The sequence below is a fragment of the Clytia hemisphaerica genome, unplaced genomic scaffold (assembly GCF_902728285.1).
Source record: "Clytia hemisphaerica strain Z4C2 unplaced genomic scaffold, Clytia hemisphaerica genome assembly, whole genome shotgun sequence".
Lineage (NCBI taxonomy): Eukaryota > Metazoa > Cnidaria > Hydrozoa > Leptothecata > Clytiidae > Clytia > Clytia hemisphaerica.
The window spans coordinates 321,427-335,339 of NW_027103555.1; the positions used below are offsets into that span (position 1 = coordinate 321,427).

The 13,913-nt window shown below is 37.5% G+C and overlaps 1 protein-coding gene across 1 annotated transcript; it reads left to right on the forward strand.

Moving 5' to 3' along the window:
- The first annotated feature begins 9,934 nt into the window (after positions 1-9,934).
- Positions 9,935-11,640, forward strand: LOC136800441 (transcriptional regulator ATRX homolog). Its single transcript, XM_067057099.1, has 3 exons — positions 9,935-10,221; positions 10,364-10,896; positions 11,086-11,640. The coding sequence occupies exons 1-3, from the start codon at positions 9,949-9,951 to the stop codon at positions 11,561-11,563; spliced, it is 1,284 nt and encodes a 427-aa protein (XP_066913200.1). The 5' UTR covers positions 9,935-9,948; the 3' UTR covers positions 11,564-11,640.
- The last annotated feature ends 2,273 nt before the right edge of the window (positions 11,641-13,913 follow it).

Here is a 13,913-nt window from a genome sequence, read left to right on the forward strand (position 1 = left end):
AGGTTCTTTTTCCTCAGGTTCTTCGTCGTCAAAGGTGTACCTCAATCCATTTTCACGAAGCTGGGTTATGGATTTTTGTAGGTTGTGCGAATTTCTGTTGGTACATAACCATGGGGTAGCTGAATGTTGATGAATTCGTTCTTATATGGTCCTATATCAAAATAAGTAAACATGGTCTCAATTCATTGTGTTGAAAACGTCAACAAACAAACAAGCAAAAAGATTCAGCAAAATAAAGGATAGAAAAACAAGCTTTATCTGATTTAAAGGCTACCAAATCTGTCACCTTCCCAAATGAATTTCAAAATGGCAAACTTTTGAAAAACATAAACAATTACCTAGACAACCTGTTTCAACTTTGACAGTATAAAATCTGTCTTTTTCAGCACTTTCTCGTTTCTGGTTTTCAAAGTGGAAGGCGTTATATCGAGATCACCCTGATCGTAGATCACGTCATTATATTTGGAGTGATTTTATCCGTTTTGTGGGCAACTATGAAGTATGCAACACCAATACTTGTCTTGTTATTGTCATTTTTAGTCGTGGTGGCTGTGCAACTTGATATAAAGAGTTTCACACCAGAAACTCCTTTTAAGGTACTGTCTGCTTTTGATTGAGTAATTTGTAAACTTTCTCCACTTCCGGGAACATGCATCGCACGACAAGCGATGACCTGATCTGACTCATCAATCTAAGAGAAATCATTTAAAAGACATGCTAACCATGGCTGGAACGAACAGCTGAATAATGCAAAACGTAATGCTCTCCTCCGTCTCCTCCGAATGGCATGGGTGTGGTATGGCCTGGAGACGAATATACCACTTCTTTAAGGTAGTAAAATATCAAATTTAAAAAATATCACACCGGGTTTTTTTTTCTTCAAAAAAATCAAAGTCCTAAGCTCAAAAAATACGGCTTAACGGTCTTTCCAACTGGATTGCTTTGACATGGGTGTATAACATCTGTGCCAAATTTCATGCTTTTATCACCATCTGAAGTATTCTTACGTTTTTATGTGCAAACAGACCTCACTAAACAAGCCATTCGTGTAAATGTGTTTGGTATAAAAGCAAATTAAGTAAGCATACCGGATTCGTACTTTCTCCGCCTGCTAAATATTAGAATAATGACACTGATAAAAATTTCCAGATACGAACAGAAACAATTCAATGATTTCCAGTAGGAAAGTCTGTCTGACTTGATTTGAACACTTTTTGGGTGTAGTAAAGCAATGTTACCGTCAATTTTGATATGTTGAATCGTTTTTGAAGGGTGATAAAAGGGTCACGAGCTTCAGAATAACGTTAGGTAAATCTTAACCAATAAAAGAACAAACTTACTTTTGCTAGTTGAACGTGCTGTTGATGGCGGGGTCGGTACTCCTTTTCTTTTGAACTAAAAGAGGCAAGAGGTGATTATATTTTTTTGATTATACATAGGTTCGTGAAAAAAGTAGTGTCGCGCCACTTCTATAATAGTTTACATGGAAATTGCATAGAATTGCATAGAATTGCAGCACTACAAAGTTCTGAAACTTTAGCGTCGCCAAACTCCGCAACGTTGTTAAGTTTCGCAACCTTTCTGGGCCCTTTCTGCTGCTAAAATTGACAACGTTCGCCTTTGAACCAAAAACGGGTTCGCAGGGTGACGAACGAACTTATCAGTACAAAAAATTGCATAGTATCGCAGTCCTGTAATATTCTTCAACGTTGCAGTTTTTCAAAACGCTTTTCACAGGGGCGTGCTTCTATTCTATTATGGCCGAAGACTGACGTTACAGGCAAAACTCTAAACCCCAAAAATAGTTTAAAAAGAGGATTAACGGCCAATTAGCTTAATCTTTGATTAAATTTCGATTAACACAAGACCGTCGGACCGTCGGTTGTTCGAATAAATAGGCTTAAATCTGTATTAAATCCCGATTAAGTAGGCCAAAACTTATCACATGCATTGGTCTTCACTGATTGAGTGAAACTATTAAACATGAATACCATAAAGAAAATTTTCTGTATGTATAGAATGATCTAAATAAGTAGTTTTCTTTGCCTGTATCATCAATGAACGATGAAGAGGTGAAACTATCTAGACCTTCGAAGGAAGGGCGTTCTTCGAATAGTGAGATTACTTAGGTCTCTGCTTCAGTTGCGGGTTTCGTTGGAGGACCACCGCCAGTTCTATTAATGTCTTTTTACTCGTTGTGAGTAATTTTCGCATCAGAGACTTTTTCATTTTACTTTGATGTCTTTAGTGGTCCAATTTGCAACACCGAGAGCATTAACTTCATAAGTTATGTCCTCCCAGAGAGCCTGTTCTTCTACAATCGTTATTGAAGGCGAGAATTTTCCTTCTATCGTGTTCAGGCTAGCGTCAGTTCAGCGAATCTAAAATTGTGCAGATTCTATCAAACACACTTCCGATATGCACGTCATCGACAAAGGTAATAAATCTTTTAAACTAACTAAAAGTCCATCCAGTTTTCTTCCACCCAATACTAAAATACCCTTCTTTTTCATTTTGACATCGCTTACGTCTACTTGCTTGTTTTGCCCTTCTCCGATATCATCCAAAACTCGACCAAAAGTCAATCGTTTGTTCCATACGATGGCGTCAAGTTGACCGTTTTCAATCTTGGGTGGATTGGTTGATCGTAACTCCATTTTGTAAAATGTTCTCCGCCTCTCCAATTATACTAAGTTCCCTTTCCGAAATAATAATTTTAGAGGATGAATCAATCACTGAGTCACCACATAATTTAAGAGCTGACGTTTTGACTTGGAATTTCAGGTGTTATTAATTTAATGGTGTTTCTATGTGCATTCAATTTTTTTCCCAATTCGTGTTTCGATGGGTCCCATGGGTCCCAGGAACACAAAATCAGGGCGGAGGTTGAAATTTTCACGAATTGAACAATATATATTTCTCATTGTTGCCTCATTTAGTTTCTCCATACTACTTGTACCTTTAATCTTACCGTATTTAAGTTCTTGCGGAGTGAATTTATTCTTCATTGTGTCAATTGTTGCTTTAGCGATTGCCTCTATTTCTTCTGTTAAAACATCCTTGGCCGACTTTGCAGCATTATTGACTGCCCCACTTTGGTTGATACCATTCCCAAAGAGTTCCTCCATGTAACCACCAGGCAAGAAAAAGTTTTGTCTGGTATCTTCATTTCCTCTTTCTATGTCTAGATTGTCCAGTTCTTTTTCGACCTCATCGTGATGAAGAACTGGCATTGGTGGTTGATGGTTAGTGGTTGGGGGTTTCTTTCAAGATGCTCATGATTGTATTGATATCCTTTGCTTGTTGCTCCATCACCCCACGCATTCTAACCAACTTCAAAGAAAGTTCATCAATCTTCTCACATGTATTTTTTTTTATCTTTGCTGTTCTGAATGAAACGACCACTACTTCTTGACGAAACAACATAATCTGTTGATTCCGGTGTGAAAGACATACGTGTGAAACTGCTTCGTGTGGTGTTGAAGCGTTCATTGAATAAACTGGAGTGTTGGCAGAAAATGGAACAGTGGCAAAACCAGACAAAGTAACAGTGGCAAAAGAAGACAAAGGAACATTGGTGGAACCAGATAACAAAACATTGGAGGAACCAGACGACAGAACATTGGAGGAAAGGTCCTCAAATTACCATCAAATAGCTTGCCTTTAACAACCTTGGAAAATTGGGCGTCGGCTTCCTTGGATAAGTTGTGTTTCAGAACCACTGCATCATAAATAAAGCCATTTTCACTCTTCTTTTTTTTCCACATTGATGATGTCACGTTAATAAGTAATAAGTAGTGTCACGCCACTTCTATAATAGTTTGGTAAATTACATAGAACTGCAGCGCTGCAAAGTTCTGTATCGTCAATGAACGATGAGGAGGTGAAACCATCTAGGCACCGCCAGTTCCATTAATGTCTATTTACTCATTGTGAGTAATTTTCGCATCAGACTTTAAGGTTTTTCCATTTCGTTTCAATGTCTTTAGTAGTCCTATTGGCAACGCCGGGGGCATTAAATTTCCAAGTTATGTCCTCACAGAGAGCTTGTTTTGCTGCATTAGTTATTGAAGGCGAGAATACCCTTTCCTTCTATCGTGTCCTGGCTAGCCTCGTACTCCTCCAAAATAATTCTGATCTCATCAGCAATAAACTTTTCATCTGGAAGTTCACCAGAGTCTTGATTTTCGTCTGGGTCAGGTACTTCGTCCACGATATGCACGTCATCGACTCTTTTATCCTGTTCACGAGGAACAATGGGCTTAAACTAGGCGAACATCACCTCCACTTTGTCTGGCGAGTCAAACATTTAGATAGGACTAATTAAATAAAGTTCTCACCTTGTTAGAGTAGCAACTACCGTTGGAAACACTGAAAGTAACAAAGGTAGTAAATCTTTTAAACTAACAAAAAATCCATCCAGTTTTCTTCCACCCAATACTAAAATACCCTTCTTTTTCATTTTGATATCGCTTACGTCTACGTGCTTGTTTTCCCCCTCTCCGATATCATCTAAAACTCGACCAAAAGTCAATCGTTTGTTCCATGCGACGGCGTCAAGTTGACCGTTTTCAATCTTGGGTGGATAGGTTGATCGTAACTCCATTTTGTAAAATTTTCTCCGCCTCTCCAATTATACTAAGTTCGCTTTCCGAAATAATAATTTAAGAGCTGACGTTTTGACTTGGAATTTCAGGTGTTATTAATTTAATGGTCTTTGTATGCGCATTCAATTTTATCCCAATTCTTGTTTCGATGGGTCCCAGGAACACAAAATCAGGGCGGATTTTTCACGAATTGAACAATATATATTTCTCATTGTTGCCTCATTTAGTTTCTCCATTCTACTTGTACCTTTAATGTTACCGTATTTAAGTTCTTGCGGAATGAATATATTCTTTATCATGTCAATTGTTGCTTTAGCGATTGCCTCTGTTTCTTCTGTTGAAACATCCTTGGCTGACTTTGCAGTCTTATTGACTGTCTCACTTTGGTTGATACCATTCCCAAAGAGTTCCTCCATGTAACCACCAGGCAAGAAAAAGTTTTGTCTGGTATCTTCATTTCCTCTTTCTATGTCTAGATTGTCCAGTTCTTTTTCGACCTCATCGTGATGAAGAACTGGCATTGGTGGTTGGTGGTTGGTGGTTTCTTTCAAGATGCTCATGATTGTATTGATATCCTTTGCTTGTTACTCTATCACCCCACGCATTCTAACCAACTCCAAAGAAAGTTCATCAATCTTCTCACTTGTACTTTTTTTATCTTTGCTGTTCTGAATGAAACGACCACCACTTCTTGACGAAACAACATAATCTGTTGACTCCGGTGTGAAAGACATACGTGTGAAACTGCTTGTGTGGTGTTGAAGCGTTCATTGAATAAACTGGAGTGTTGGCAGAAAATGGAACAGTGGCAAAACCAGACAAAGGAACGGCAAAACCAGACAAAGTAACAGTGGTGGAACCAGATGACAAAACATTGGAGGAACAGGACGATGGAACATTAGAGGAACCAGACGACAATGGGGCGACAATTTCGCCAGACGACAACGAAACGACGGTTTCACCAGACGACAACGGAATGACGGTTTCACCAAACGACGACAGAGAGTTGATTTTGCCGGACGACGACGGAACAACAGTTTTACCAGACGACAATGGAGCGACAATTTTGCCAGACGACAACGACGGAACGACTGTTTCACCAGACGACAACGGAATGACGGTTTCACCAAACGACGACAGAGAATTGATTTTGCCGGACGACGACGGAACAACGGTTTTACCAGATGACGACGAAGCGACGATTTCACAGGATGACGACGGAGCAACGATTTCACCAGACGACGAAGCGACGATTTCGCCGGACGACGACGGAACGATGGTTTTACCAGATGACGACGAAGCAACGATTTCACCGGATGACGACGGAGCAACGATTTCACCGGATGACGACGGAGCGACGATTTCGCCAGACGACGACAGAGCAACGATTTTGCCGAACCAAGGGGCGACGATTTCACCGGATGACGACGGAGCGACGATTTTGGTTGGAAGGGAGGAAAAGGTCCTCAAATTACCATCAAATAGTTTGCCTTTAACAACCTTGGAAAATGGGTGTCGGCTTTCTTGGGTAACTTATGTTTCAGAACCACTGCATCATAAATAAAGCCATTTACACCTTTTTTTTTTTAAGAAACACACTTTTAAGAAACATGAGGCTCAGAATGCCTAAAAACTAATAAACATGCTGAGGCTGAGAATGAAAAAATAGCATTTTTTAATTCGTTTTTTTAAGAACCTTCCAATCAAGGTTCCAGAAATATACATACATAACAGTTAGAAACACTTGAGAAAGTCAGAAAATCAATATAGAAGATTACCGTATTATCGACATGCGTCCTTCAAGCTTGACAAAGTTTAGAAACATGTAAGAAACATTTAAGGCTCGAAAGGCCGATTTCTTAAGAAACATTGAGGCTGCTTGGTAAAACTAGTTTCTTAAAAAAAAAACGTGTACACTCTTCTTTTTTTCCACATTGATGATTTCACGTTAATAAGTAATAAGCAGTCTCACGCCACTTCTATAATAGTTTGGGAAATTACAAAGAATTGCAGCGCTGCAAAGTTCTGTATCATCAATGAACGATGAGGAGGTGAAACCATCTAGGCACCGCCAGTTCCATTAATATTAATGTCTTTTTACTCATTGTGAGTAATTTTCGCATCAGACTTTAAGGTTTTTCCATTTTGTTTCAATGTCTTTAGTAGTCCTATTGGCAACGCCGGGGGCATTAAATCTCCAAGTTATGGCCTCACAGAGAGCTTGCTTTGCTGCATTAGTTATTGAAGTCGAGAATACCCTTTCCTTCTATCGTGCTCTGGCTAAAATAATTTCCAAAATAATTCTGATCTGATCACCAGTAAAGTTGGTTTTTCTTGGTCTTTTTCCTTCCTTGCCAGTCATTTTGTTTGAATTTCTTTGTTCCTGAATGAGTTTGTTGAGGCTTTTTAATAACTTTTATCTGGAAGTTCGCAAGAGTCTTGATTTTCGTCTGGGTCAGGTACTTCGTCAACGATATGCACGTCATCGACTCTTTTATCCTGTTCACGAGGAACATCGGCTTAAACTAGGCGAACATCACCTCCACTTTGTCTGGCGAGTCAAACATTTAGATAGGACTAATTAAATAAAGTTCTCACCTTGTTAGAGTAGCAACTACCTTTGGAGACACTGAAAGTAACAAAGGTAGTAAATCTTTTAAACTAACTAAAAATCAATCCAGTTTTCTTCCACCCAATACTAAAATACCCTTCTTTTACATTTTGACATCGCTTACGTCTACGTGCTTGTTTTCCCCTTCTCCGATATCATCCAAAACTCGACCAAAAGTCAATCGTTTGTTCCATGCGATGGCGTCAAGTTGACCGTTTTCAATCTTGGGCGGATTGGTTGATCGTAACTCCATTTTGTAAAATTTTCTCCGCCTCTCCAATTATATTAAGTTCGCTTTCCGAAAACTCGTCGTTGCCTCATTAACGTTGTTATTCCACATCCGTGTTTGGTGATGTCTGTAAACCGAGATGCCTAGTGTATCAGCTAGATGGATATATTTATGGATGTATGGAATTTGGATTATTCTACCTACAGCGCGAATTGGCGAAAGAGGATTTGAGCGATGACGTCCATCGTGAAATTGCAGAATATTTTGTTATTAAATTTTTCTCAACTAATAAGCATCTGAAGGTCTATTATCTGGTTTTCCGATGCAGAAAAAAAACAAAAAAGTTGAGATGCATAATAACACAGTGATGGTCTTTCTCTTCACGTTTATTATTTTTTCTCCAAAACTTGATACAACAAAATAAAAATGCTACAAATTTCCTTCCACATGACCAGCATTCTGGTTGATGCAATCATAGTCCGGGAGCCAAATCCTTTATCTCCTTAAATAAGCACTTTTGCTTAACCCAAGATTCTACAGGATAAACTATACATTTTTGGAATCCTCAACTATCCTAGTTTAAGAAATGGTCGGTCCCCAAAGCTAACTCCTGGTCAATTTTTCATACTGGGCCCGAGTTTAGGGGGTACTTTTTACCCTTTGTAAGGATTTGTTAAGGAAAATATCTTTCCATGTATGATTTAATTTGCTATATCTCATGAATAAATTGACCAATTGCTTTAAAACTTTGCCAAAAGTTTCAAGATAGATTGGTAATCATCATTGGCAAAAGATTTTTGCGAATAATTATTTTTGGGGGTTTACCTGGGGCAAAATAGGGAAAATTTGGGTATTTTCACTGGATTTTGACACTTTATAAGACTGGGACCTACCAAAACAACTTTTAATGAGGCACAAACTTTGTGTTATGATAAAATTTGATGCGATACACCAGAAATATTTCTTGTTAACTGTATTTAGTTTCATTTTTGAGTCTTGAGGGGGTGAAAATGCCCATTTTATTGAATTTTTACATAATTTGAGCAATTTTCACTGCTTATCTCGCCTAAAATATCTTTGAAAATAGTTCTAACTTGATCTTTGTGTAATATACTCTGGAAAATTACAATTCTGACTTGAAACTATCACATTCATATTGCAACTGGACAAACCAGGGGGTAAAATTGTCCGTTTTAGTGGATTTTTATCAATTTTTATTGATTTTTGGGCCCATTTGACCTATAAAAAAGTATTAAGGTGTACGAAAGTTGATTTATAAATACTGGAGACATCGATACTTTCTGATAGATAACAGAGGAAAGCAATCTGTGGTTTTCATTGTCTGGCATCAGGGATACAGGTGTCAAATCAGGGGGGTAAATATGCCAATTTCTAGTTCGCAGTTGCCTGAGTTTGGATGTTTTTCTTGAGAAGTTTCCTTAAAAACCTAAATTTTTAGGATGGAAACCAGCTCTGACAAACTTTAAATTACCATTCCATCATTTCTTAGTCCGTTTAGAGACAACTACACAACATTTCGACGCTTTTAACTGAAGTTACGGCTGCATAGTTACAGTGATTTAACGTAATTTTGTTAGCTGTTGCTCTGAAATTTCTTGTATTGCTTCTCAGGACCTCCCAAAAATGGTCCCTACTAGCAGTGTATTAAGTACAATTATTATCTGGAGTCTGGTACTTGATTTGTCAGCTTTTACTTCCCGAAACGGTCACTACTGCCGGTTTTTTAGTAAAACTTGTTATTTTGAGGAAAGGTATTGTTAAAAGGAAATTAAAATAGCGGGAAAAAAAGAGAAGTCAGCTCAAAGCATGACCTTAAAGAGGACATCAAGTTCTACTTTCATCAAAGATGATTTGGCTTTCTTCGTCAGTCAGGTTGTATTCCCCTTAACCCGCAAAATATCACTTTTATTTCTGCGCCTTCTAGCAATTATTTATCAAGTACCAGACTCCAGATAATAATTGTACTTAATACACTGCTAGTAGGGACCATTTTTGGGAGGTCCTGAGAAGCAATACAAGAAATTTCAGAGCAACAGCTAACAAAGTGACGCTAAATCACTGTAACTATGGGGCAAATTGTTTCGCTGCTATTTTTCACATCTTTGCCCCAAGTGCCACCAGGTTCCAAATTGTTTCTACAAAATGTGTGTAAAAGTGGTAAAAGTGCTTACGTTTTTGCCACCTGATTCCAAATGATCGTTTGTGTTAAAAGTGGTAAATTCTCAATCTTCACCAAGCAAAAGTCGAATTTGATTTGTTTCACGCAGTTTGTGTGAAAAGTGGTAAACAAAATGGCAGCTTTCGAGCGCATAAATTTGATTTTAATTTCGCATTAATTATCCGTCGCTATGATGTAATCAAAACAATAAAAATGGGGCGCTTATTTGTAAACAAAAAAAAATTTTGAAAAGTAAACAAAGATAGATAGATAGAGCGTTCTTTATCTGTGTATTCTGTGTAAAATCTTCAAATCAATAAATATGGAATGTTTCCAGCGATTGACCGACGTTGCAACCGTCCAGGACAATCAGTCAACAAAATCTTCGTTATCAACGATCAATGGATCCGACCTGACAGCCTTAGGCTTAGGGTTGAAAATGAATGTTCCAGGATATATTTATAATAATTACTTGGAAAAAGAAAATAAAGAAAAAAAAACAGAAAACAGAAAACGAAAAAAAAATAAGTCATCAAAAGTTGGAGATCCTGAAGTGAGAAGAGCAGTTAAATCCATGAAAAAATCTTTGAAAAATGTGAGTATTTGGAATTTTTTTATAATTGATATTGACAATTTTTTTAAAAGAACAATTCTTATCGAATTCTGGAGGATTAATTTGCCCTGTATAAGATCCTAAAATGGCCGTTAAATAATGTAACTATATCTTCTTGTTTTAGGCCGAGGTACCTCTGAATGAAAAGAAATCTAAATTCAAACGGCTAATTTTCCACAATTCCGATAGCGAGGATGAAGAAACCGAAGAAACTGTCGATTTTAATAGCACGAACGTCAAAATAAACATTGCCACGCCTAAACGCTACATCCCTAACTTTTCTAAAACGCACAAAACGACATCCGCAACACACAAGGCACCATCCTCTACAACCTCGAATCTTTCTAAACCAACACAATCCGAATCTGATCATGATACCGAATCCGACAGTGAGTCTGAGCCTGACGTTCCCATGATCGAGGAAGAGCAACCAAAAGGTCTTGGGCAGTTTGCTTCATGGAGCAAGTCTATCACCCTCGTTTTCATCAATGAATACGAAAAGAATTACGAGAATTTTCATACAGGACGATACCGAAAGAAAGAAGTTTGGGAAATGATCCACCAGGGAATAAAAAGAACGATTAAATCTGGAAATCCGGTACCATCAGCTACACAATGCAAAACAAAGTGGCGAACACTGACAAAAGCGTACAATGGGTAATTTTATTTACTTATTTACTTATTATCTTAGGGGCGCTTAGGGGTATTAAGGCAAGTGGTAAGAAAAATGCTCACCTCCCAAGTTTAATTCTACTCTAGGGAAATTCCGAAAATCAGCCAAATACATTATAAAAAAGCATGTGTCAGTATTATTCGTTAAATTTAGGATATTTATGTGTCTTTTAGGGTGATGATCAACAATCGGAAACAGAGTGGGGCGACGAGAGTCACTTGTAAATTCTACGACGAGCTTAATCAAATACTGAGCAGAAAACCAAGCACCAAACCAGTGGATGAAATTGGAAACGTAGCGCCCTTCAGAAACACTGATTCATTAGAAAACTTAACCAATGATGCGGTGGTACCTACAGAGGAACAATCTGTTGAACAAAGAAGCGCGGAACAGCATCACGAAAGGCCGAAGAAAAGAAAATACACTTCTACAGTAGAGTCATCGACGCGTTTTTTGACGAACTGGCTTGACCAATGGACAACAAAAGAAGAAAAAAAAGAAAAGGAAAGAGAAGAGAAACTAGAGAAACGGTTCGAAAAATTAGAAAAACTAGCAGAAGAAAAAAACAAAATTTTGAAAGGGCTACTACAAGCAATAACGAACCAAAAAGACAAGGAGTTACCTTCGGATGAGGACCATTGGGATGATTGATGATATCATGATTTATTAAACATGTGTACAATTTTTTGAAAATACTTGTTCCTTTCGAAGCATGATTTTATTTTATTCCAATAAGAGTTGTAAGTTATTTCTTAAATAATTTTTTATATTTACAATATGTGAATTAACAAGTTTAATTGTCATTAAAGAATAAGAATAAATAAGTTACAATAGTTAATAATCATATTGTGAAGAAATTATATTTCTCTAACATCGTACAAAAAATTTATTTCAGTAAATTCTAAAAATATTTATTAATTATTGCTCAACTTTTTGAAAATTATTGTCATGTCATGAAAAGTAATGCAAAAAAAAAATCAAGAATCCAAGTATAGCTCTTCAGCAATTTTGTCACGATAAGCTTGATAGTCTTCTAATCTGGAGCCCACTGCGAAACGTGGAACATCTTCAATATCATCAGCGTCATCATGCGCTTCTCTTTCGATAACAACAAAGGAGTTATCTTCCTCGTGGAAAATACAAAAATTGTGTATTATGATGCATGTATATATAAGTTGGTTAATATTTGCAATGTTGTCCATTTCGATGTGATTTAGTCTTTGAAATTTTCCTTTCAGGAGACCAAATGCACGTTCAATGGTTACACGTGTGGAAGATAAGACATAATTGAAATGTCGCTGGACAGGATTAAGTCCCTTTCCCGATTTTTTATAAGGTGTCAATAAGGTTGGGGAGAGGGGATATGCACTGTCACCAAGAATGTAACTTCCATCTGGACACATTGTCTCAGGGCTTTCTTCAATTTGTATCGCTATTCCTGAGTTTTGAAAAACTTTGCTGTCGTGAGCGCTACCAGGCCAACCACAGTAAATGTCAATAAATGCTAACCTGTGATCACATATTGCCTGAAATATAAAATGAATTTTTTTTTTGACTTCTCAGGCAAACTACAGCCTGTGAAAAAATCGATGAATCAAAAGGCACGGTTTTTCCGGTTTTCCCACCTCTTTTTGGCAAAATTCTTTAAACTTTCACTTTAGAATTATGAAAAAGTGCTGAAATTAAAATGTTTGTTTCTTCTCCATGAATATATTTACCTGCAAATTAATCGAATAAAATCCTTTTCGATTGTAATACGTTTCAAAATCTTTGGTTGGCTTCTTGATCGGTATGTGAGAGCCATCAACGGAACCAATTATTTTGGTCAAGCCCTTCTTTGAAAATACCAGCATGGTTTCTTTGGCTTCATTTCTGCTTGGCCATCTGATAAGGTGCTTGAGATTATTGATAATTGCTTTACCAATCCTATCAACACTTAATGTCGCAGTGGTCGTGCAAACACCAAAACGATCTGCCAGGCGGATGAAGTTGTCCTGTGTTGCAGCATACCAGAGGAACATCAACAGCTGGTCTTTGACTGCAGTCATCTCCATACCTGCAAAAAATGAAAATATTTTCCAAATTTTGATCGATTCAAAAATATTTTTCGGCTGTGGCCGTGTATCAACTAAACCTGACTGAGTGAGATTGGGTTTAGAATAAGCATCAGCATGCTTTAGACATTAACAAAAATTATTCTCCCTTACACAAAAAAATCCATACCATCCAATATACATAACTATACATACATACCTCCACTATTTTGTTTCAAAAATATCTCATCCATGCAAATTGCTCCCAGTAAAGTGTCAAAGGTCGATCTTGTCATTCTAAACATTGCTGTATTCGGGTGGTAGGTATCGATGAAAGGTATGAATTCTTTATGTTTACTGTATTTTTCTCTGGTGCAGCAACCAGGCAACATCTCAGAGAAGGCAGCTGTAGTTGCCATAACCATTCGTTTTTTAGAGGTGCTTGGCTCTTCTCGTAATATTTCCATTTCATTGTCATCAAATAGACTTAGAGCAAGAGCTGAGATGATTTGTCTACGTTTTGACATCATATTATAATTGATTGTTTGTGTTTAAGTGGTAACTTTTTAACCAGCAACAACAAAATACTTGTGAGTCCTTTTTTCACTTTCGATTTCGATTTTTTGTTTACATTTTTTACATAATTTATGGACGTAACCAGAGAATAAATTTATTCGCAAGATGGCAGACGGCATAATTTATGCTGAACCGATTGAAAATGTAAAGTAAAGACCTAGAGTGAGGCCGCGTAGCCTTTCGACGGATGAGGGATTTTTGTTAGAAGGACCACTGTTTCGGGCCTTTATTGAAAGAAATGTGGTCTTGGTTTTAGACGTTGCCTGGCACAAGTTAGCTGAAGGAGCCACTTTTCACACTTTTTAAAAATGTTTCAACGTGATGGTGGCAGAAGTGGGAAGAAGGGCAAAAGTGGCAAAAGTGTAAGCGAAACAATTTGCCCCTATGCAACC

Coding starts and splice junctions, on each gene's coding strand:
- LOC136800441 (XM_067057099.1), top strand. CDS start 9,949: ATGGAATGTTTCCAGCGATTGACCGACGTTGCAACCGTCCAGGACAAT. Junction 10,222..10,363: donor TGAAAAAATCTTTGAAAAAT/GTGAGTATTTGG, acceptor TTCTTGTTTTAG/GCCGAGGTACCTCTGAATGA. Junction 10,897..11,085: donor CTGACAAAAGCGTACAATGG/GTAATTTTATTT, acceptor TGTGTCTTTTAG/GGTGATGATCAACAATCGGA.